The following is a 22,966-nucleotide window of genomic DNA, read 5'->3' as shown; positions in this document are numbered from 1 at the left end:
TGAAAGAAAATCCTGTCATTGGTGATAATTCACTATGCAGAGCAGAGTAAATGATTTTAAAAACCATTATATGAAGATTTTGTTTACTTTAAGAGTTTACTTTATAGCTAAATCTTGCTTATAAAAACAATTACATGGACATAATATAAGATTGGACTTTGAACAATGCTTTTATTTATTTATTTATTACAAAGAATCTGGCCATCATGTCTTCATGACAAGTCTGGATATGTTTATTTTTCTAAAACACCACCATAATATCTTCTAAAGGCTTCCGCTTTAAGTCTGGCACAGTGGCACCCTTGCTTGGATAACCAACAGGTAGAAGCATGAGGAGCTTTTCATTTATAGGGCGTTCAAGCAGTACTCTGAGTCGAGGGCCACAGTTTAAAGGAGTAGTTGTTACAGTCACTAAGCCTGCATTCTGAAACAAAGAAGGTATAATTAATTATGAGCAACACATTATAATTTATTAATTTAAAATAAGTGTGTATCAAAAGATTTAAAGGTCTATTCACGAAAGGGTGAAGAGTGTGGAGAAGGCAGGAGAAGTGAACAATCTAGGACAAAATAGTCGATTTGGAAAAATTCACCAATTCAGCTCACTTTCCAGTTCAGCTATTTTGGCCTAGATTGTTCACTTCTCCTGCCTCCTCCAAACTCTTCACCCTTTTGTGAATAGACCCCTTAGTGTTTAGCCATAAGTTGTAGAGCTATGCTGAAGAAAATGCAATTTGAAAATTAATTTTCCTCTTTGACTAAGCCCATAATTGGGTGAAACATGTCAGAGTGAAGAGGATCCATGGCAGGATGTACTATAATAATCTCTTCAGCAAAGCTTGTGGTGTGCAACTGGACTTTTTTTCTGTAACTGGGAAAATGAATTTACTTTTTAAACTTTAAACAAAAATTTCCAAGTGTAGAATAACTTTTTTTTTTTAATCAGGAACAGGATTTAGACATTTTGTTATTTAATTTTGAGTGTGGGAATGCAGTAGGTTGTGATATATTCCGGACATCTTTTCTATCAGAATCTTTAATTTCAAACTGTTTTTGGCTGAGCCAATAGGGTAAGCATTTACTGGCCTTTTATGCCTTGGGAAAAAATCCTACTTCTGTAATTTCTAAACCACTAGATTATTCTTTATACTTGTACAAGGTAATGTCCAATAACTTTACACTTTCCTGTTGCTCATTAATCTAAGATGAGAGGGTTTCAAAGAAAATTCCACTGGCACTCCTAAAATTAGAACTGTACAATATGGCCTACTGAGATCTAAAATTAAATGGGGCACTACATCGTACCTTGCAGTGTTTTTTCTGCAGTTGTTCTTGGACTAGGGAAGACACACAACAAAGCTCTGGGAAAGGTTCACATTTAGGTCAACCATCAGTGGTTCATGAATAAACAACAGAAATCATGTCTCTTACATTTTTATTACACAACTTCTAGTTGTACGTTTCAGCTATCACAAGAGTGATTTCAGCTTATTTAACATGTTTGTGAACCTGAACTTTAAGGGTTTTCTTCCATTCCCTTAAATGCTTAGTTAAGTAGAGGTTATTCAAGTGTGTTGGTGTTTAGCCTCTTCATGATGAGAAGTCGTCGAAGCCTAGATGCCCAGACCAAATTTGGCAGCATCAGTATGCGTCAGTTAACTTGACAATATATCTATGACTGATTTTCATCATTGATCATTTTAAAATAACTAGTGTTACTATAGATATGAAGTGCAAATTTTATTCTACAAATCGTTTCCAGTAAAAAGCATGACAAAGATGTTTCCAAACTAAATAAAGGCTATTCTTTAAACTTTCCTATGCGTTTTTATTGAAATGTTTACACTACATAAAAACTAAAAAATGTAGTCAAGTAAAACAAAAAAAATAGTATGAAAAAAAATTGGCAAAAAAATAAAAGAACCTGGCCATTTAGTTCACTTTTTCGGCAGACCTCAAACAGCTCAGGGTCAGGTCAACCTGAACCGGAAGCTCACTCCTGTTAGCTACATGGTTGTGTTGCATGTGTGCTATGCAGAAAAAGACTAGTAGGTACCCCTAGGTCCTAAAAGCAGGCCTTCGCCTCCCCACCCACTTTCTCTGATTCCACTCCTACCCCCCTTTTCTCTAACAATTGGATATTTTTTATTAATAATACTTTTGTTGAGGAAACCCTCCCTGCACTTCCTGGCTTCTCACCTAGGACAGAATAAAGTTTGTGTTGTTCATAGCCTCCTGGAATACCCATGTAATGCATCCCAGGTTCCATCAGGGTTCAGCTGTCTCTTCCTGAAACTCATCAAAAAATGATAAGAGAGAAAAAATAGGAGGGGGGAGTGAAGTTCTTCTTAACAGCAATTTGCAAAAAAAGTCTATCAACAGACTCTTGCATGCATAAATGAATGCAGAGCGGGACTAGCCTTCACACTGGATTGTTACACCTACAGATGTCACTTTGACAGCCATTTGCTGTGCTGTTCACCAGGAATGCACAAAGAAGTGGTATGTAGCACTGACAGCTGGAGCCCTGTTGATCACATAAAGAGAGCCACACTCTTCCTGGGTAATATGTATTACTGAGCAGTCAGTTTAACAACTTTGTCTTGTACAAGGTAGGAGATAGCTAGGCAATGTGAAGTCAAGAAAGGCTCCCACCTTAGCATGACACCAGGGTGGGTGCATCTTCTGCCTCTGCCACATTCTAGCGCTGATGTATAGCGCTTATTTTGTCATGGTGTTTTAATATATATCCTGCAGGTGTTTATATTATAAGCTAATACATTGATAAAAAAAGTAAAAAAAATAAAATAAACTATAATTTTTTTATAATTGTTTAACCACTTCAAGACCAGGTGTTTAGACCCCCTTCCTGGCCAGGCCATTTTTCAGTATTCAGCGCTGCGATACTTTGACTGACGTTTATTCCGTCATGCAATGCTGTACTGAAATTAATTTTATACCATTTTTTGGGGACAGATATAGCTTTATTTTGGTGGTATTTAATCACCACTACGGGTTTTATTTTTTACTATAATTAGGAAAAATTACTGAAAATTTTGAAAAAAAAAGTTTTTTTTACATTATGTTAGGAAACACTTATTATTACGCAGTTTTTTGGTAAAATATAAAAGTCGGGGTCACGTCGGTTAAATAGACACCAAACATGTCAAGCTTCAAAATTGCGCGCACCAGCGACATCGCAGAAAACTACCATACCCAAAATTGGCCATAGGCGACGCTTTAAAAGCTTTTACCGCTCATCAGTTTAGTGTTATCAGTGATCGATGGCCCTAGACGTATTGCTCTCACTCCGACGTTCGCGGCCATATGTAACATGTGCGGCGTAATGGCCTTTTTTGCACGTATGCGCCCCCGACGCATGTTTGCATGTGTGTATGTATGGGTGGGGACTTTTACATTTTTTTATTTTTTTTTAATTATTTTTTATGTATAACTTTAAAAAAAATTTGGGGGGACTTTATTTTTTTTTCCTTTTTTTTTTTCACTAAACTTTATTGCTATCACATACGGGGGCTAATAAAATACCCCTATGTGATAGCAAAATATGTGACAGGTCCTCTTTATGGAGACATCAGGGGTCTCCAAGACCCCTAATGTCACCTAGGACACCCCAAAAGAAGCTGATGAAGCACAGATCTGCTCCATCAGCTTCTTTGCAGCTTCTGAAGCTGGAGAGTGACACAGGAATGCGGAAGTGATGTATTATACAACACTTCCGCATTCTTTCAGAGGAGAGGGGACCGGAGGGAGCTCGTGTAACGATGCACCGCTGCCTGTTTTTAAATTGCGGTCATTTCCCGCTCGCCCAGCGGCGCGCGCGAGGGGGCGTGTCTGAGTGGACGTCTAAAGACGCCCGCTCAGATCTAGAGAGCTCCGGGCCGGCCGTTTTTTTACTACGGCCAGCCCGGAGGTGGTTAAAATTCACTTTTTTATCCTGCTGGCTTCAGTTATCTTTGTGCCTCTTTCTGTGTCAGGTAGAGTGACAGCTAGAGTAAGCAAACCAATGTGACGTGACCCATTATTGGCTGTCATGGTGATCACATAATTGAGTAGCCAATCAGCATGGTTCCCAATGGTTTGTGTTAGTCTAGCACTGTAGTTCACAACATGGTCTAGAAACTAGAAGCACAGAAAGCTGTGTGCTCCTAGCTTCACAATAGAACGTGAAAGTGTTGGAAATACAGCAGCATATGCTGATATGTACTGAATATATTACTGACATTCTGATGTGTACCGATATGTCTTTTGAGCTGTGGATGGTGCTGTAGTGTGATGTTAATCTCATGCATGCCTATCTATGATACACAGGACGTTATATATATGTTTACTGCAAAATGCTGTATTCTGATGTAATAGTCTCCAAAGCAAGTCAATTTTAATTCAGCATTTCTCAAGATCTCAGTGCTTCATCTAAACACATAACCAATAGAAATAACAGTCTCTTGACATGGAAACCACGCTGAGGAATGTTAAACAGATTGCAGATGTCTAGTAGTTAAGCATTCACTGAGAAATCATGTTAACAGCAAAGCTTATCCTAATTCCCAGTGTTAACTCCAAATATAGCATGTCAAGCTACATGCTATAGGCAAATTTAGGCTTGTACCTTACAAGAAAGATGTAATGCTAATCTATGTAGTGAACAGAGCTAACAGTTATTGAAGTATGTTGGAGACCTTTTCAGTTCTTAGTGTATATGACAGCTATGTTCACCATAGAGTTCAGTGGAGGCTTTCACAGATGTGCTAATTTGTTTGGGTTTACCAGATGATAATCACATTTCCTTGACATGCCTACTTGTATAGGACTAGAATTAAAAAGCTATTGAATATGTACAGCACAGCCTGTAATACACTATTTCAATGAAAGTATTATGGTTTAATATACTCTACCTGAATGGCTGCTAGGAGTATTCCACAAGCAATTGACACACTGATCTCATTGTAATAATGAGTCTTCTTTCTATCACCAGAAAGTATTCCATATATTTGTTTAAAGATTAAGATCAGATAAGGAGCTGTGTCTAGATATTCCTTTATCCAGTTTTTTGCCCTTAGCTGCACTCCTTTACTACTGCAGATCTAATGCTGCTCAAAAACATTCTGATCCTTTTGGGTACAGACGAGAACCTCACCCCAGGATACAACACATGGTGTTTAAGCAACCAATCTCCAGAACCCTGTGTTGTCATATAGAGTCTAGGGGTGTTCTACAAACTGTGGTATTTCTCATAATAGTGGATTATCATTAACTGGTGGCATTTCATGGGAAAGAGCTGGGATAGGATGGGCAGAGAAGAGGAGCAAAAGGTAAGTATAAGCACCTGAGTATATGTAGCACAGAGCTTCAACAAGTAAACAACTTAAGTGCATATTCAAAGTCACTTAAGTGCATATTCAATGTTACAACACAATAAATACACAAAAAAAATACACCATTACATTAGTGGTAAATAATTTCAAGGCTTTTCTTCAATGTTAATGATAGATGAGACAGGGAGCTATGTTGTAAAACATTTTGTTTAATTTGAATCTGGAAAAAGTATAGGAAAGTTTGGTATTAAAGGTTGAAAGGTGGTAAATCTATAATAGACCCTACAAAGTGTCTAGCATATGCAGATGGTTCAGAGTTTGTTGGCAGGACAAAGTACTTCTTAATGTTTACTTAAATAATAAAAGGAAAATTGCCTAAAAAAAGGAAACCTAATGCATCCATCACATCTAAGGACCAGTAAGCTGCAATAAACTACATATGTTTTACATTTTAATGCATATGTCAAGGTAAAATAATAAAAAAAAACATAATTAGTACATCTCTGCAATACATGCACATTTCCCCATGTTTTTTCCTTTAAACATGCTACAAGTACAGAAAAAAAACAGTCTCAGAAATATAGGGTGCTACTACCTTCCATTTACAGCTGACAACAGTGTCTTGTAAGCGTTAAAATCCCAAACGTGCGGTGTCAGCACTGCTTTCATTTTCTGACTGATTACAAAGGGCACAGCCCTCTCCTTATCCCCTTGCCCCTCCTCCTCTACATAACTCCTCCTTGTGCACAGGAAGTTAGCTTATGAGGTTTCTGGTGGGATCCACAGGAATTTTTTGCATGAACCGATGTAACAAAACACTTTCAATGGTATAGTTAGCAGACGAAAAGGGAGTAAATAAGAGAAGTTTATTGTTAGGGTTTTCATACGCTTTAAGATTCAGATAGAGATGTGCGATTCGTTTCGTTCCACATTGAAATCCGGACGAATTTTCAGAAATTCGGATGCATCTGAATGTCAGAATTTCTGAAACTGTTCCTGCTGGTGTTTTGCTGCTCAGGTGTGAACAGGGGCCATTAAAAATCATGGGATTTCTTGTGTTGGATGTTTAAAAGCAATTTTCCAACTGCTCAAAAACACCTAGGTGTGAACCAGGCCTAAGGGGTAGTTGTTACCCTATACTCATTCACTAAATAGGAAATAAAATAGGAAATAATGTAACGCACAACACAGTGAAAAAGTCCTTTATTAGAAAAAAAAACACGTTTTTTGACAATTCCTTTATTTAGCATTAGTATCCAGAACTCCTGAATGCCATTTAGGTTTGGGAGCGGAGTTGTTATTATTCAGGAAAAGAGTTGTTATTATATGACAGGTCTGGTCCAGAATGTCAACATATGGGCAGAACATGTCATGTGACATCACGACTCGCTCTGCCGATTTGTTTACATTCAGGTCCAGTGTCATTTTGCGGTGGTGTTCGTCGGGATTGGACAGGTCGGCGGGCGTCTGTTTTTTTTCTTCTTTCGGCAGGACAGCAGCCATTGTGGATCTACATCACTGGATGACATAATTGACCTTAGGATAACATCGATGGGCACTTTTTTGTTTTTGTTTTTTTAATAGTCAAAAACTGTGTTGTGTTTTTTTTTCTAATAAAGGACCTTTTCACGGTGTTGTGTGTTTATTTACTATTTTATTTCCTATTTGGTGAATGGGTAGGGAAAGGTAGACCCAGATTCCTATAAGCCCCCCTGCCCACAGACCCCCCCAACCACTGGGCCAGGGTTGTGGGGAAGAGGCCCTTGTCCTCATCGACATTGGGACAAGGTGCTTTTCCAGGTGGTCCCCCTTGACAATGCACTCTCCCCATGTTGAGGGCAGGAGGGGGGGCGCAGGCTCGTCCCCCCTTTCTTGCTCTACCAGGCTGCTGTTCAGATTAAGGGTCTGGTAGCAATTTTAGGGGGGACCCCACACTTTTTTTTGTTGCGTTGAGGTCCCCTTTAAAATTCCTTCAGGTCTGGTATGACGTTTGAGGGTAACCCCGCCCTTTTGTTTTTGGCATTGGGGGTCCGCCCTAACATTCCTGTCAGACCTAAAGGTCTGTTTAAAAAAGTCAGTTTTTTTTTTTCTAATGTCACTTTGCTGCAATGAAAATTCCTTCATATATACTACCCACATTTTAACAAAAATTTCAGATTCATCTGAATCCCGAACCGAACTGACTTTCAGACCTAAGTCCCCAAAAAATAAATAACGAAAAATCCGAAATGAAACAAATTTTACTGGCTTAAATGTCTAGTTTCAGACCCACTAACTTGTTGTGGCCATTACGTGGAAGTCTACCTCTCATTGCTAGAGATTCCAGCTAATTTTACATTAGGAAGTAGCAGAACAATTGAGACATGCTACAGCAGGAGGAATAAAGCAGAGCATGAGGGGCATATATGTCTACTCTAAAATGAAGGGGAAGGGAGATGTCTGCCTATCCCCTGTACTATGATGGCCTATTACTAACTCACAGACTAAAAAAGCCTATGTGTGTAAAGTCAATTTTTTTTTCACTAAAGCCAGGTCATACAGGTATTATAAAAATATTGGAATATTTCTTCTTTCTTTGTAACCAAAAGTTTCCTGTTACTGCTCGTATATATTTTAATCCAAATTTCAATACAATAGTATATGTATATACCGTAATACATAAAAAATGTTTTAATCACTTTTCTACAATGTTTACCGTAATCTTTTCAGATCATGAACCCATTTATCTCCCATTCTTTTTCTGTAGTTTATCTCTTCCTCTTCTTCGATTATCTCACGAATCTTGTGCTTTACCTCTGGATCTTGAACAAGCACAAATGTCCAGGGCTCAGTGTGAGCCCCACTAGGAGACGTCCCTGGGAATTACATAGTATATAGGAAGATAAGTCTTATTTCAATTAATTGTTAGAGGTCATGATGACAATGCAATGCTAAAATGCATTAATTTCTTCTATTAGCTTGGGTTTTATTTACACCCAAGAACAAATTGTGATTTTAGCCACAATGTACCTAAAAATATTATAGTTTAATGTAAAAATAGTAAAAGTATAGACTATTTAAAGTGTTTTTCCACTTTTGCAGTTGAATTTGAGAAAAGCTCTCTATATGTTTGTTATCTGTTCCCATTCACACAACATACCGAAAAATAGTTTGTAAAAAAATATATCTTCCTTTTATATGCGTCTGTCTAGCTGGCCTTTGCAAGCTTCTCTCTCATTTACATAGTGCCAGGAAACTCTGTCTGTCCCCATAGAAAGACTAGCGACACTCTGCGCTTCCTCTCATTAACATACAATGTGTCTAGGTCTTTAACCCTTTGTTAGAACAGTCAGTGTTTAACCCCTTCATGACTGAGCTTGTTTTTAATTTCTGTTTGTAAATGACTGACACACTTTTGACAATTATGCTGTGTGATTCTTCCACGTCGGTAATATACTTTCTTACAAAGTGCACCCACGCATATTATATATTGGTTTTTAGAGGTCAGATAGGGCTATATATTTATATCACATATGTGTACCTAACGCCTCACTTAGGACTAATAAAATATATAAAAAAAGAGGAAATAAACGTAAAGAAAACACTTTTAAGTAATAGCCAATAGCAGCCTGGTTATTGCTCCCCATTGTTTACATTCAGCTGCCGACTGCGGAATCTAGCCGCGGCCGGCAGCAAGAGGCAAACAGATAATTTGTATTCTTTTGTGGACATGTCTATCAAGCGACCGCAAAAAATAATCAAGGCCTCAATTTATTTTGCTGGTTGCTTTAGAGTGCCAGTTGCTTGATATATGCATTCTCCAAGGTTGTGGTCTGACTAGCATTAACATCCATTGGTATCCTACAGTGTGTGTATACTTTCTTGCAACTTTTACTAAACTCAGTTATTGACCACCACATTTCCTTACTATATCATACCTGTTCTTTTAATAGTAAGTTTATTAAGAAATTTCTGGTACATCAATACATAGCTCAGGTAGCCAGTAAAATGAGACAGATGCAGACATGCTTCAAATTTAAATAAAGGATAGAATATTCTCCCTGGTATATAAACTGTATAAACTATATATAAAAAAGAGTTAACACTGACTAATCTAAATAACAAACAACATTTCTGTGCAGCTATACAAGACCAGCACTCTGAGCAATATCTGTCAATAGAGGAACTTTTTTTTAACCAATCATCATGTTTCTGTTGTTATCGTTTGTTACATAGTTACATAGTATTTGAGGTTGAATAAAGACATTAGTCCATCAAGTCCAACCTATTAGGATCTCATTCTAGGAGTACCTGTACCCCAGTATATTACCTGTACCCCTGTATATTACGGTCCCTTAAGAAATCGTCCAAAAGTTTCTTGAACAATTCCACATTATTTGCTGAAATCACCGCCTGTGGCAGTGAGTTCCAGACCCTAACTGATCTTACTGTGAAGAACCCCCTTCGCCCCTTGTGCTGGAATTTTTTTTCCACCAATTTTAGGTGATGGCCTCTAGTTTTTGTAACGGAGTTAATTTTAAACAGTTTATCGCTAATGTTGCTACCACCATTGAACATTTTGTACATGGAAATCATATCCCCCCTTAATCTCCTCACCTATAATGTGAACATGTTTAAATTTAGTAGCCTTGTCTCGTAGCTCTGGTCCTCCATACCCCTAATTAGTTTGGTTGCCCTCCGCTGGACTTTTTCCAACTCAAGGACATCTTTTCTTAGTACTGGTGACCAGAACTGGACCGCGTACTCCAGATGAGGTCGAACCAATGATCTATAAAGTGGCAAAATTATAGACTTGTCCCTGCAAATCATCCCCTTCTTAATAAATAAATTGTTGAATAACTACAAGTTGAGAACATGTGTTGGAGTGTTTTTAAGGTTGTACCACGGGCAAGAGTTTCAAACAATGGCCAGATGTACACATGACAATAATGCACTCTCCCAAAAATTTACCAAATTTCGAGGGACATCTTCTGGCCTAATAAGTAGGATGCACTGAAATTTCTGCCTCCAAAACATATGCCGAAAGTACAATTTTGCGGCTGAAATTGCAGTGAATCCCTAGTTTCTTTCCTGCCCGCTGAGTGCTGCTCTGTGTCCCCTCTGACACAGAGCAGCAACCAGCAGGGAGGAGAGAAACTGTTACGAGGCTGAGCGGGGTGGGTAGGAAAGCGCTATTAGTAGTGTCACAGGAGGCCGAATACTCCCCCCGCCCAGCCCACTCAGCCCACTCAGCCTCCTGTGACAGCTGAAGGAGTCAGGATGACGATCGGTTAAAAGCGCTCAACGATTAAAAAGGTTATGAAAAAAAAATTTGGTTTCGGGTTCACCCTGACAAATTTTAGAATTTCAGTTTTGGTCTTACAAACAACCGTGGTAAATGTACTTTTTCTTTGTAATGATAAAAAGCCAGCAGCATCCAAGCAACATGAAACGTTTGTATGCCCAACCTCCCCATGGGTTTCGTCACATGACTTCTTCCAAGGGTGCGGTTGTTTATAAGTGCGATTTTAATCTTTTAAAATAAAGTTTATGGAAAATACTACACAATAGGAGGTATTTATTTCTTCATTTGAGTGTATCTGGGATTACATTTGGAAACAGAAGGATTGGAGTTGCCTAATAATCCGGAGGATACAGGAGGAGTGGAGGAGATATATGATCAGAGTGATATATACCAAAGTGCATGTGGCTTATCCTATATAAGGTAGCCCTATACATCTGATTTGGAATTGGAGTATCTGAGTTGCCTAATAATCTGGAGGATACAGGAGGAGTGAAGGAGATATATGACGGTGGTGTGGATTGGCACAGTGATTTGTGAACATAGAAGACAGAAGTCACTGTTTTTATATCTTATATTTTATAGAATATATCATTTTGGACACAAAAGGATTATTACACATATTATATACTGTATGTGCAATCAGAATATTTTGAAATTTGACACTAATAATGGTGAATTGTTTGATATTATTGGTAAAATTTTGAGTTTTCACTTATGTGCATATACGCAAGTCCTTTTGTGGTTTATAATTTAATAGCGCAGTACAAGTATATCAATATTGCTTGCAGTAGTTTTTAACACTGTTGGCGCTGCAACTCTTTGATTGACAGCAGCAGAGGGCGGGTACAATAGCTAGTTTGCTATTGGCTATTGCAAATTGAAATAGTCAATAGGAATCTAGCAATGCATTCCTATGGCCAAACATCTTTTTTTTTGACGGTAGCAGAGCCGCCGGCCAATAGAAAACTGTTGGGCGGAGCTAGCTGTCATTGCTAGCCCCGCACAATCGTTTTCTATTTTAATTTTTCTACTTTTTAAACTGTTTTTCTATTCTGCTTGGTACCACAGAGGTACCGAGCAGAACAGCCGAGCCGAATGCCGCTCAGCGGCATTCGGCTATTCACTCACTGCTAATCGGCATCGATAAGAATAGACCGAACAGCAGCGAGTAGCCTATCGGAGGTTCGGCTTAGCCGATCCAGATGTTGGATCGGCTGAGTTGAACTCCTTCTTCACTTTGGGTCGGCCGAACATGCTGAGCATGTTTGGCTGACCCGAAGCCACCCGATGTACGGCTGATTTCAGCCGTACCAGCCTGAAGTGAATAGCCGAACAGCGTTCAGCTCACTTCGTTTTAGTTCGGTCATTCACTCGGCTGCCTGCGTATTTGATACAAGGAGAAGGGAATTGTAGTGCGGTTTCAAATAGTAAACATTTAGTTGAACTCTTGTTTACAAATATCATCCTGAAGAAGGAAAATAATTCTGCCTGTAGTGAGTAGAGTATAAGTAAAAAAGTAGATAATGTGCATTAAATAAACTGACTGGTACATAGATAAGTGTCTGACAAAACTTTTAATTATACTTTGAGGGAGAAGTCTCATTAGGACAATAATAATAGTTTGACAGAATGTAATTTAAAGCAAAACTCTGGGGGGAAATTCTTAACCCTTGCAGTGGGGTTGCAAGGTGCTCGTTTGTGTCTAAGGTCAAAAATAACAATGCTATACTCACCCGAACTTTGGATCTGGCCAGCTGTCACGGCGCCCCCTCCAGCCTGTCTTCTCCTCCGCTGCAGCGATGCTATGTCCGTAGGGTAGCCCCTGCTGCAAGGGTTAAAATCTTTTCCCCAGAGTTCTTTAATAATGGATAAGTTGGGACTCAGAGCATACATTTCCCTACCATTTTAGTTTAACTAGTGTGTCTGAGCATTTCTTTAAATAATACACACATTATTTGCCTAAAACATTTGTTCAATAAAAATGCTGCCTGGGAAAATAAAAGCAAAACAACCTGCTGCTCTGATGATGTTGTCAATGACTTCTCTTGGGACAGGTTCATTGCTGATAAGCCTCACAGATCTTCTTTGGTTAAGCATCTCATAAAATTGTTTTGACCTCTTCACCATATCCTGCTCATCATAATTCAGTGGGCTGAAGTGAACGTGTGAGACGTCTTCTTCATCAATGTCTTGACATTCATCTTTCCCTAGAAAAAAATAAAAACATTTTTAAAAATGGAGTACGCGGAACAAGAGCATAATTATAAATTAAACTGTATGTCTAACTATGTCTAAACAGAGAGGTTCAAGCAACAGAGAACACAATAGCTATTCGATGGTTTCTTGTTTTGTTCAGGTGCTTTAAAACCTGATTTATATAAGTTATTTTATTGTTTATCCGATTAACCGATTAATCGAACTTAATAATCGGCTAACTAATCGATTTTGAAAATAATCGTTAGCTGCAGCTCTAGAAAATTCTATACTTTACTGCAGTGTTGCAGTGACTCTTCCATTACTTATAATCATTTGTTATTGGACAGGACAGCGGAAGTGAGAAAAGCTAGCTTTATAAAAATGTTCCTCTTTCCCACCCACAAAAACAGCATTGCCCAATTGCAATTGTTTTATTTTCAATAAAATACTTTGTCAAAAGTGTCTGTGTGTTTATTTACTTTTTGTGAATGAGTAACAAGAGGCCCCCTCGACAAGGTACCCTCACAATATTGGTCATGTGGCCTGGTATGGTTCGGGATGGCGAGGGGGGCACACACTCGCTTCCCGCCCCTTTCCTGGCGAGCCAGGCTGCATGCCTGCATAAGGGTCTGGTATGGATGTTTTTTAGGGGGGGCATGCTGTTCCATCTTTTTGTTTTGTCATTTTGCCTGGGGTCCCACTCCAAATCCATACTAGACCCTTATCAAAGATAAGGGTCTGGTATGGATGTTTGGGCAGTCCCTGTGATGTTTTTTACTAACAGAAACCAAAGCCGCTAGGAAAATATAATTTAGTGGCAAATATTTTTTTGCTTTCTAAAATGTGGTGGGAGTACATCCTCCAGGTGCGCCATGTTACCAGCAGGATTAGGGCATACCCCAAGCATGTTTAATGGGATTGTGTGTTTTAATGTTGCCATTTAGGCATTTTTTGAAGAGCTGCTCCCAGCTGAACGTTTTTTTTGTAACATATTTTTTTGCATGGGTACATGCTCCCCATGGCAGTAGCCAGTCTACCAAGACCTTTGTTTGACAATCCCTTACTTATTAGCTTTGAAAATGGCCAGAACTGTATCTAAATATTTGCCCCATAGACTTCAATGAGGTTTGCAATAAAGTTTGCAGTCTGCAGATATTTTGATGGATTTGATGAACGAACTGCAAATTAAACTCAAGCACGTACGCTCATCAGTGATTATATATATTGTAACAAGGACACTCCACTGTAGTCCAGGTAAGTCAAATCAAATGCAGTTTATTTAGGGCAAACAGAAATATATCTTGCATCAGCAGCAACATAAGACAGTTCCCTTTATATGGCTCAGTAGATTCGCTTATGAGCCCTCACTCTGCTCTCTCAGCAGTGTGTCGTAGCGGTCCTAGGGTCACCGACCTTCCTGACCTCTCCCCTCGTGGGCACTCAAACACATCCCTCATGTGTCACTGGCTCTCTGTCTCCTCGGCTATCTACGGGGTGCCTCCAGCACACACAGCCACCTGGCTCCCCTCTGACGTCTGGGTGGAGTCCTCCTGACTCCTGAACACCTCTGTTCCTCTTCCCAGCTGGAGCCAAGAACACTAGCCAGCACCCTTTCCATATCATGCATATGTACTCAGTACTTGGTTTGGGCCCCTTTTGCAGAACTTACTGCAATTACTTTTGCACGATATTCTAATTATTTAAGTTTCACCTGTATATATATATATATATACTGCAACTTTTCATTGTTTAGTAGTACTGATTGTTTACATCACAGGAAAATCCCCTTATAAAAAAGTGAAAATAAATCAAAATATTATTTATGAAACAAAAGTTTTAATGTGCTTTGCTTCCCAAAGTTGGCCGAGCGGCTCAGTCGAGCCGAAGGCATATGCCCTTGGCTCGACTGAGCCCAGGTGAAATTCGAAGCTGGCCGAACGGCCGGCCACTGGCCAGCCAACAGCCCGTACTGAGCCCAGGTGAAATTCGAAGCTGGCCGAACGGCCGGCCACTGGCCAGCCAACAGCCTGCTTCTGACAGCTGGACGGAGCCAGCCGTCATCTCATGGCTGGCTCCGGCCACTTGCAGAAACAGATCAGCGTCCCTGGTTACCAGGTAACCAGGGACTCCGTTCTGTCATTACACTGAGAACCCGTCGGGAGCCGCAGTGATATCACAGCGGCCCCGCCGGGTTCTCATTGTCTAATGACAGATGGGAATACCTGGTTACCTGGTAAACAGAGACGCCGTTCTGTCATTACACTGAGAACCCGGCGGAGCCGCTGTAATATCATGGCGGTTCCGTCGGGTTCTCAGTGTGTAATGACCGATGGGCGTCCCTGGTTACCAAGTAACCAGGGACGCCCATCGGTCATTACACACTGAGAACCCGACGGAACCGCCATGATATTACAGCGGCTCCGCCGGGTTCTCAGTGTAATGACAGAACGGAGTCCCTGGTTACCTGGTAACCAGGGACGCTGATCTGTCAGTACCATGAGAACTCAGCAGAGCCGGCTTTTCATACCACCGCCGGCTCTGACAAGCTCTCATTGTAATGACAGCTGGCCCCGGCCAATACAAAACAGTTGGACGAAGCTAGCTGTCACTGCTAGCTCTACCCAATCTATTCTGCTCGGTACCACAGAAGGTACTGGGCAAAATAGCTGAGGCGAATGCCGCTCGGCATATAAATATATATACTGCACCCGAACAAATGTGCCTGCGGTCCAGGTGCGGCCGATCGCACTAAGGGCGCCCCCCTTGTGCCACTGAATGCAGGAGTTTTTTTGTTGGTAGATCTCATTGAGCTCGTCATTTCAAAAGTAGATCTCCAGATGAAAAATTGTGGGCGCCCTTGCACTAAAGCATTTACATATTCTAAACAAGCACTAAAGATACTTTAAAGTGTATGAACACTTTAGCAGGCAAAATTAAGAAAACCCCACCATATGTTTGTTATGTGTTCACACAGCATCCTAAAAAATAATTTTTTTTAAATCCTACCTTTTAGATATCTCTATTTAGGTCTTTGCAGGTTAATCTCTTAGAGGGTTATTCACAAAGCTGCCGAAGGATCTAGCGGTAGCTAGCTTCGGTCCCAGGACCCCTTCGGTTCAGTGGAGTAGGGTACAGCTCCTGAAGTTGGCCGAGCGGCTCAGTCGAGCCAAAGGCATATGCTTCGGCTCGACTGATAAAAAAATAATTAAATAAATAACAATTAAAAAAAATAAGAAGAAATAATTAAATAAAAATAAAGAAACAGTAAAAAAGAATGTAAACTATTGGCGTATTGCAGAACCTGGCCTTGGGGCGGCAGGGAGAGTAAATCTGGCCCTGCACACAGCCGAAGCGGGGAGTACAGTCTGCCGAAGCAGACTGTTCTCTCCGCAATATGTAAACAAATAAATAAAAACAGTGTGGGGTCCTCCTCCCAAATGTTATAAATATCAGTTTGACAGCTGCCGCAGGCCGCCGTCAGAGTAAAGAGATTAAAAAAAAACCAAATAGCATAGGAATGAACAGCTAGGCTGCTATTGGCCATTTCAAATTGGAATAGCCAATAGTAGGCTGGCTATTGCACCTGCCTACTGCGGCTGTCAATCAGCAGAGGTGGACCTGATGGAGAACTTCAGGTCCACCTCTGCTGATTGACAGCAGAATGCCAAGTTCTCAGTGTGTAATGACAGTTCAGCGTCCCCTGGTTACCAGGTAACCAGGGGATGCTGAACTGTCATTACCAGGGACGTGCGGTCAGGGAGGCAACCCGTCCTTTACACTAGCTGGGGGACTGGTTGGGTGCAGGGCTTTGACGGGCGGGGCTGGGGAATGCCACAACCCGAGCAGGAGGTACCGCACGTCACTGGTCATTACAATGAGAGCTTAGTGGAGCCGGCTTTGATATCCCCGCCGGCTCCACCGAGTTCTAATTGTAATGACAGCTGCTCCCGCCCAATCGTTTTCTTTTTTTTAAACTTTTTAACTGTTTTTTTTTACCACAGAGGTACCGAACAGAATAGCCGAGGCAAAAGCCGCTGGGCGGCATTCGGCTATTCACTCACTGCTGTCCGGCCCCTATGAGAATAGGCCGAACAGCAGCGAGTAGCCTACCAGATGTTGGATCGGCTGAGTCAAACTCCTTCTGCACTTCGAGTCGGCTGAACATGCTGAGCATGTTCGGCCGACCCGAAGCAAGCCGATGTACGGCTGATTTAAGTCAGTGTACGGCTGAAATCAGCCGTACAAGCCTGAAGTGAATAGCTGAACAGCCTGAAGCAAATAGCTGAAGTCACTTCACTTCAAATCGGTTATTCACAAGGCTGCCTTTGGCAGCTTTGTGAATAACCCTCTTAGTTTTTCAGTAGCAGGGAACTCTGACTGCCCTAGTAGAAAGCAGTCTGAAATTCCTCTCATTAACATACAATGATAGGCCTTTAACCTTTTCCTAGGACAGACAGTGTTCAAATCTAGATTTCAACTGATAATGAGATATGCTAGCACAGTGCAGACAGGGTTAATAGTCATAAATTAAAAAAAACCTCTCCAACCCCCTTGCATTCCAGTATTCCAGCATTCCTAGGAAAGCTTTTCTATGAGCATTAAGCAAGTTTTATGCAAGTAGCAATTTATTTTATTTAAGTTAAAGGGCTAGTTAGTTGCATTTGCCCTCCATGTGAAAGGTTACAGTCTTTCCCTGTTGTGGCCTGAGTACTGCCACCATTATCTGTTTGTTGCCCATAGATTTCCCTGTTTGCCAGTGTGCTGCCAACATATTGTCCTAATTGCCTCAGTCCCGCCCACACATTTCCATGATTGCCACTGCGCCGCCAACACAAAGCCAAAAGGCTTTGCCCATGCCATTCTCAAAGCAGTTAATTTGGTGTTGATTTACTAAAGGCAAATAGGCTGTTCACTTTGCAAGGGAATTTGCACTTAGCAGGGGAAGTTTGCCCTTATTTTAGTTAATGAGGGGAAGCTCTGCTGACTTCCATCACCAATCATGTTCAAGAAAAAATGCTGTTTTTTTTAATTTTCCTTGTGTATTGGGTATTATTTACAAAGTGAAGTTACACTACATACACTAAGCTAAGGGGAACATGCCCTGTAAAGTGCACATTTCCTTGCAAAGTGAACAGCCTATTTGTCTTTAGTAAATCAACCCCTATATCTTGGAAGGATTTTACCATGAAGCAGGAAAGCAGTTGCTATGTATTGTGAAGTTACAGTGTGTGGATGTAAGTGTTTCATTTTATTGTTTGATTTTATATGCAGCTTCTATGCACATGAACCCACATCTAATTATACACAAGACCAAGATAATACACTCGATTTACAATAAACATATGCACATAATTATTACAATTGAAGAAGCAGGAACCAGGGAATTTCTAGACTGCATATTCTTTAAAGAGGTGCATGCATTTTCTCAAAAGTAGGGTATGTATTATTTTGAATACATAATTATACACGTCTTACTATATTAGATGTATCAAATTATCAAAATTAGATATTAGGTTTTTTAAAGTGCACAATTACCACATCGCATTTACTGCATGTGTTTTATAAATGTCTCCCATTATATTTTCACATTCCGAAAGCAATTGCGCTTTAAAGATATCTTCATTACTAAGGTCTATGGGATCCAATTTATATAGCAGACAGAATACAGAAAGGTTTCAGGGGAGATAGAATCCAATCTTAACAACATGATGTAGAAACAAACTGATTTTGTAGGACAAAGCATCTGTTCCACCGGGTTTTGTGCTGTTGTACCTAATTAAGGAAAAAAAGCATACTTGTATTTTGTTTACCAGCTTCGAGTCATGACACTTTGTTCTAGAAAACTTCACCTCAGTAGCTACTTTGTATTTTTCTGTTCTCTTTTCATTTTTCTCTATAACTTGACTATTGAGCTACTTTGTTTTAAAGGGACGCTGTGGCTAACCGTAACTGAGTAGATGGCCCATCAGAAACTATGGTCACGTGAGCCATTCCCAATTGCATCGTTATCCTCTGGTATCTCCTGCAGTGTTCTCAACTCAACCAAGAGTTGAATTCAGCACCCTTACTCTATCAATCAGTGACAACTCATACAGAGAATTTAATGCATCCTTATTCATCACATTGCTTGCAGAATTTGGGCTCTGTATAGGCACATTGTTATGCTTGGTAAATTGAAAGAGCAGCCATACCATTGCTTATCTTGGGAAGGATGGAAGACCTGGCCAGGAGACGTTGTTTTCAACATGCCTAATTGATTGGTCTCCCAAAAACAGTGTTATAGACATACACAGGAGACAGTTGTCCAATCTGACTGAAAATAACTGCGTTGGGTGACTAAAATTTCTTCTCTATAGTCAGCTTTAAGCAGAACACTAGCCAAAATTAACAAGACATAAATAACTAGTCCATTAAAAGATATAATAACCAGCTTTTACTGCAATATTCAACATCAAGAGATGTCCCTGGCAGTATTGTTTTTTCTTAGTCTGATGACGAGCATCATTCAACTTTCTTTTCCTGATGACAAGGTCATCCTAGACATGCCCCAGCCTATGACTGGATAGCAAAAGGAGAAGCAGCACAGTGATAAGCTCATATCTCTGTCACTGTGCTGTCTCATTCTATTAGCATGCTTGTCATGTCAACACATGATTGGCTCTTTGTGCTACTACTTTGCCTCCAAATTCAACTCTGCTATAGAAAGACTTACACTGCTTGCATTTAAAAGATACATTTGGATAACTACCATTATTTTATTGTGTATGATCAGCCAAAACTTCACTTCATGTTAGATGGAATATGAAAGGGTTAGAACCCCCGTCAAGTTTCTACTGCTATTAAGGGCTCTGTTAAAGTGATATATCCTTATTTTTTATCCTGCCAGTGACCTGGAAAAGATGGAAGCGCTGGAAACAAAGAGGAGTGCTGACACTGCAGTGCTTGAGTGGATGTTTCGCAAAGGTAAGTCAGCCATAATGTACTAATAAGCTGTGCATATTAGCACATTACAGCAAACAGCTCTTGGAGGCCCAAAATGTATCTTTTATGGTGGCAATGTACTTCCACTTTAAACAGATTAGTTTGTTTCTTTTGCTGGCTTGCTTGAAAATGTGTTGGGGATCTCTTTTGCACTGATACTCTCACAAACAGTCTGTGGCTCACCTTTATATTAGGACTTTAGACTAAAATAATTTAGCATCAATAATTTCCCAATAAGGAGTTGTTCAAACAAAAGTCAATCATGCCGTCCAGCGATGTCCACGCCGCCGACTCATCAAAATAAAAAAAACCCACGCCTGCCGACCTGTTTGCACCCAACAAACTGCCGCCGCAAACTGACCCATTTAACAGTCAGCCAAATATAAACAAATAGATGGATCTAGCGGTGACATCACCACCGGCTCCGCCTATTTGTTGACATTGTGTCGGGAGCTGTCAAATGAGTCTTTTCAGGTCCCGGCCGAATTAAAATAAATGATTGGAGCCGGCCGTGACGTCACGGCTGGCTCTGCCCATTTGTTGTCATGCAATGACAAGTCACTGTCCTCAAATGGCCTGAGGACAGTGGGCTGTCTTTGTATGAAAACAAATGGGCGGAGCCAGCCGTGAGTCGAACGGGTTCCTCACTTCACCTCAGCTGAACTGAAGGGAGCCGAAGCCAGCCAATGTACAGCTGAAATTAGCCGTATTCGGCTGAAGTGAATAGCCGAATGGGGTTTGGCTCCCTTAACTTCAGCTCGGTTATTCATTTGGCTGCCTTCGGCAGCTTAGTGAATAACCCCTATAAATGGCACATGTAAAAATTGTATTTAAAACTGTTTATTAAAGAACATTAAAAAGCACATACAAGACAAGTACACATGTATTGTGCACATTCTAACATATACTGTATATATGCAAAATCACATCTAAGCAAACCCTGCCTTCTAAAGCTCAGATATTTTGGACCCAGTCAGACCTAGCCTCTATGAGGTAATTTTCGTCATGGGCATTCATGCCAGCAAGCTGCGCCCTACATGTTATGTCATCAAACGCTTCATGGGGGACACATAGCTGAATGCAAGTGCTATGCTTGATTGCAGAATGTTTACTATGACAGTACTATGACAACAAAGGATCTATCCCAGCACAGCGACTGCCGATCACACTAACATCAATAACATATTACTCCCATGTCTTAGTCACTCAATGTAGCAAACAAACAACTTACCCTAGACAATTTAATAAATAAATATAAATAACAATGTGGCATATAATAAATCAAACAAATTCCATGAGATTAATAAAAGTAACCAATAGAGAATAGCAAATATAATAGACATCTCCAAAAATAAATAATAAACATGTAACTATCTCCATAAAAAAATCATCAACCCCTAAATAAATATAATAAAAAATGGCTTTTATTAAATCGTAATCAATAGACGGTAGCATATATAAATACCAAGAATTATTAAATACAAAAAAAATGTATACATAATAAACATTTCAGATAATAAATAAAATATATGTCAGGTAACCGAATCTAAGGATTGATAATAAAACAGCTAAGGTCAAATTCCACCTTTAACTCATCAGGGACCACGGTTTTCTCAATAAGCTGGAACGTAATACTGTTTGCAGACCTTTTCTACCTTCCACAATTGCAGGCCACTAGGGTGTTTATTATGAGATATAGAAAATGTGTTATAGCATTATTGTTTTTGTAGCCTCTTTTGATGCGTCCTACATATTGTAGCTTGCAGGGACATTACAACATAATGTATATATAATATACTACTTTGTTATCTTAGGTAATAGCTAATCAAAAGGCCCATAGCAGAAATGTAAACATTGCTTTGGTCCATAAGGGGTAATCAGGTGCAAGAACGAGTTAAACATTTACCATCAGCAAAGTTATTAGTTCATAACAAACACATAATCTGTGTGCTATTTACCATCCTCCTCAGCTGGAAGTTCTGTGCCGTCTTGAAGGTCTTCATCCACCCACGGACGTGGTTCTGCTTTACTCTTTTCTTTCTGTTTTTTTTCTTTCTCATTGTCTCGTTTGTTTTGCAGAATGATTACAATTAAAAGACAGATGACAGCAATAAAAACTGGGGATAAAAATGAAAATATAGCCATGGCTTTAATTTCCCACACACAAATGTATTTAGTTTCTAAATCGTTTTGCTTGAAAGGCAGAGATAAGAGGAAAGGGGAGGTTTTCTACTCTGTAAAGGGCAGCTGAGATTTCACAACAACCTAGTCTAGTGGAGTTTGTGCCATTGAACTCTTTTATGGAACACTGATAAAAGCTTAAGTGGTTTGTGTTGTATTAAACTTTCTAAAAGGAAATTGTCTCAAACAGAAAGAAATCTCAGTTCCAGACAATTTTCTTAGATTTTTTTTTTTTTAGATAAGCACATGGTGATGTTCCCAGGCATCTGACAGGCCGGCTCCAACCAAAAAAATTAGAGAACGCTTCCTAGCAACCTTCCGGCATAGTAACATGCTGCCTAGCAACACTGCAAGGCAGCCTGGCTTCCTGACCAATCAGGAAGCCGGGGGGCACGTCATGGCCTGTCTCCCAGCTTCCTCATTGGCCGGCGAAGCTGGCTTCACACTGCTTGGCAACACTGTGAGGCAGTCTGGCTTCCTGATCAATCAAGAAGGCGGGCGGCGGATCATGACCTGCCGCCCGACTTCCTCCAAAAAACTAGCTGCAACCACGGCTCATTCCATCTTCTTTAGTCAGACAAAAACACATAGGGTGTGGGGGGTTTGGTGTGAACCTGGTTTGCCAGAGTTTGCCTATGCTCGAGGAAGACTATGACTGACACACAGTGACAACGCAGCTATATATCACAAAAAGCAGAGAGTACCCCTGTCGCAACTGATCGGGCTGGGAGGGAGGGGTGTCAGTCACAGTTTTACGCTGGGTGAACTCTAGCGAACTAGGGTGGACCGGAAAATGTTGAAGCACCCCTGAGGAAGTTAGAAGGCACCCTGGTTGAGAAAGATTAGGCTAGAAAACACATGAGAGGCCCTTTTATGCATTCATTCATATAAAAAAATCCTAATGTTGGCAATAATTACTATTACAATGTATTTGATTTGTTACCTCCAATGTGCAGTCACAGAACTTTCTGCTATAGTGGCATAGGTTTTA

The 22,966-nt window shown here is 40.2% G+C and overlaps 1 protein-coding gene across 2 annotated transcripts; it reads right to left on the bottom strand.

Moving 5' to 3' along the window:
• Window positions 1-202: 202 nt before the first annotated feature.
• Window positions 203-22,040, bottom strand: IYD (iodotyrosine deiodinase). Of its 2 annotated transcripts, none has more exons than XM_018569032.1 (5): window positions 21,753-22,040; window positions 12,630-12,824; window positions 8,029-8,188; window positions 4,914-5,073; window positions 203-424 (listed from the first exon to the last, which is right to left on the bottom strand). In XM_018569032.1, the coding sequence occupies exons 1-5, from the start codon at window positions 21,937-21,939 to the stop codon at window positions 242-244; spliced, it is 885 nt and encodes a 294-aa protein (XP_018424534.1). In that variant the 5' UTR covers window positions 21,940-22,040; the 3' UTR covers window positions 203-241. The 2 variants fall into 2 exon arrangements, with proteins under 2 accessions (XP_018424534.1, XP_018424533.1); XM_018569031.1 differs by having other exon boundaries at window positions 4,914-5,070.
• Between the last annotated feature and the right edge of the window lie 926 nt (window positions 22,041-22,966).

The sequence above is a fragment of the Nanorana parkeri genome, unplaced genomic scaffold (genome assembly GCF_000935625.1).
Source record: "Nanorana parkeri isolate BGI_ZX_2015 unplaced genomic scaffold, ASM93562v1 scaffold1277, whole genome shotgun sequence".
NCBI lineage: Eukaryota > Metazoa > Chordata > Amphibia > Anura > Dicroglossidae > Nanorana > Nanorana parkeri.
The sequence above is the reverse complement of the archived record's forward strand: the minus strand, read 5'-3'. Positions and strand labels throughout refer to the sequence as shown.

Bases quoted from the DNA above. Each gene is read 5' to 3' on its own strand.
- IYD (XM_018569032.1), bottom strand. From the start codon at position 21,939: ATGGCTATATTTTCATTTTTATCCCCAGTTTTTATTGCTGTCATCTGT. The intron at 5,074-8,028 runs GTAAACATTGTA...AGTGCAGCTAAG, and splicing joins CATGATCTGAAAAGATTACG to GGCAAAAAACTGGATAAAGG. The intron at 425-4,913 runs GTAGAGTATATT...TCTTTGTTTCAG, and splicing joins TACTCCTAGCAGCCATTCAG to AATGCAGGCTTAGTGACTGT.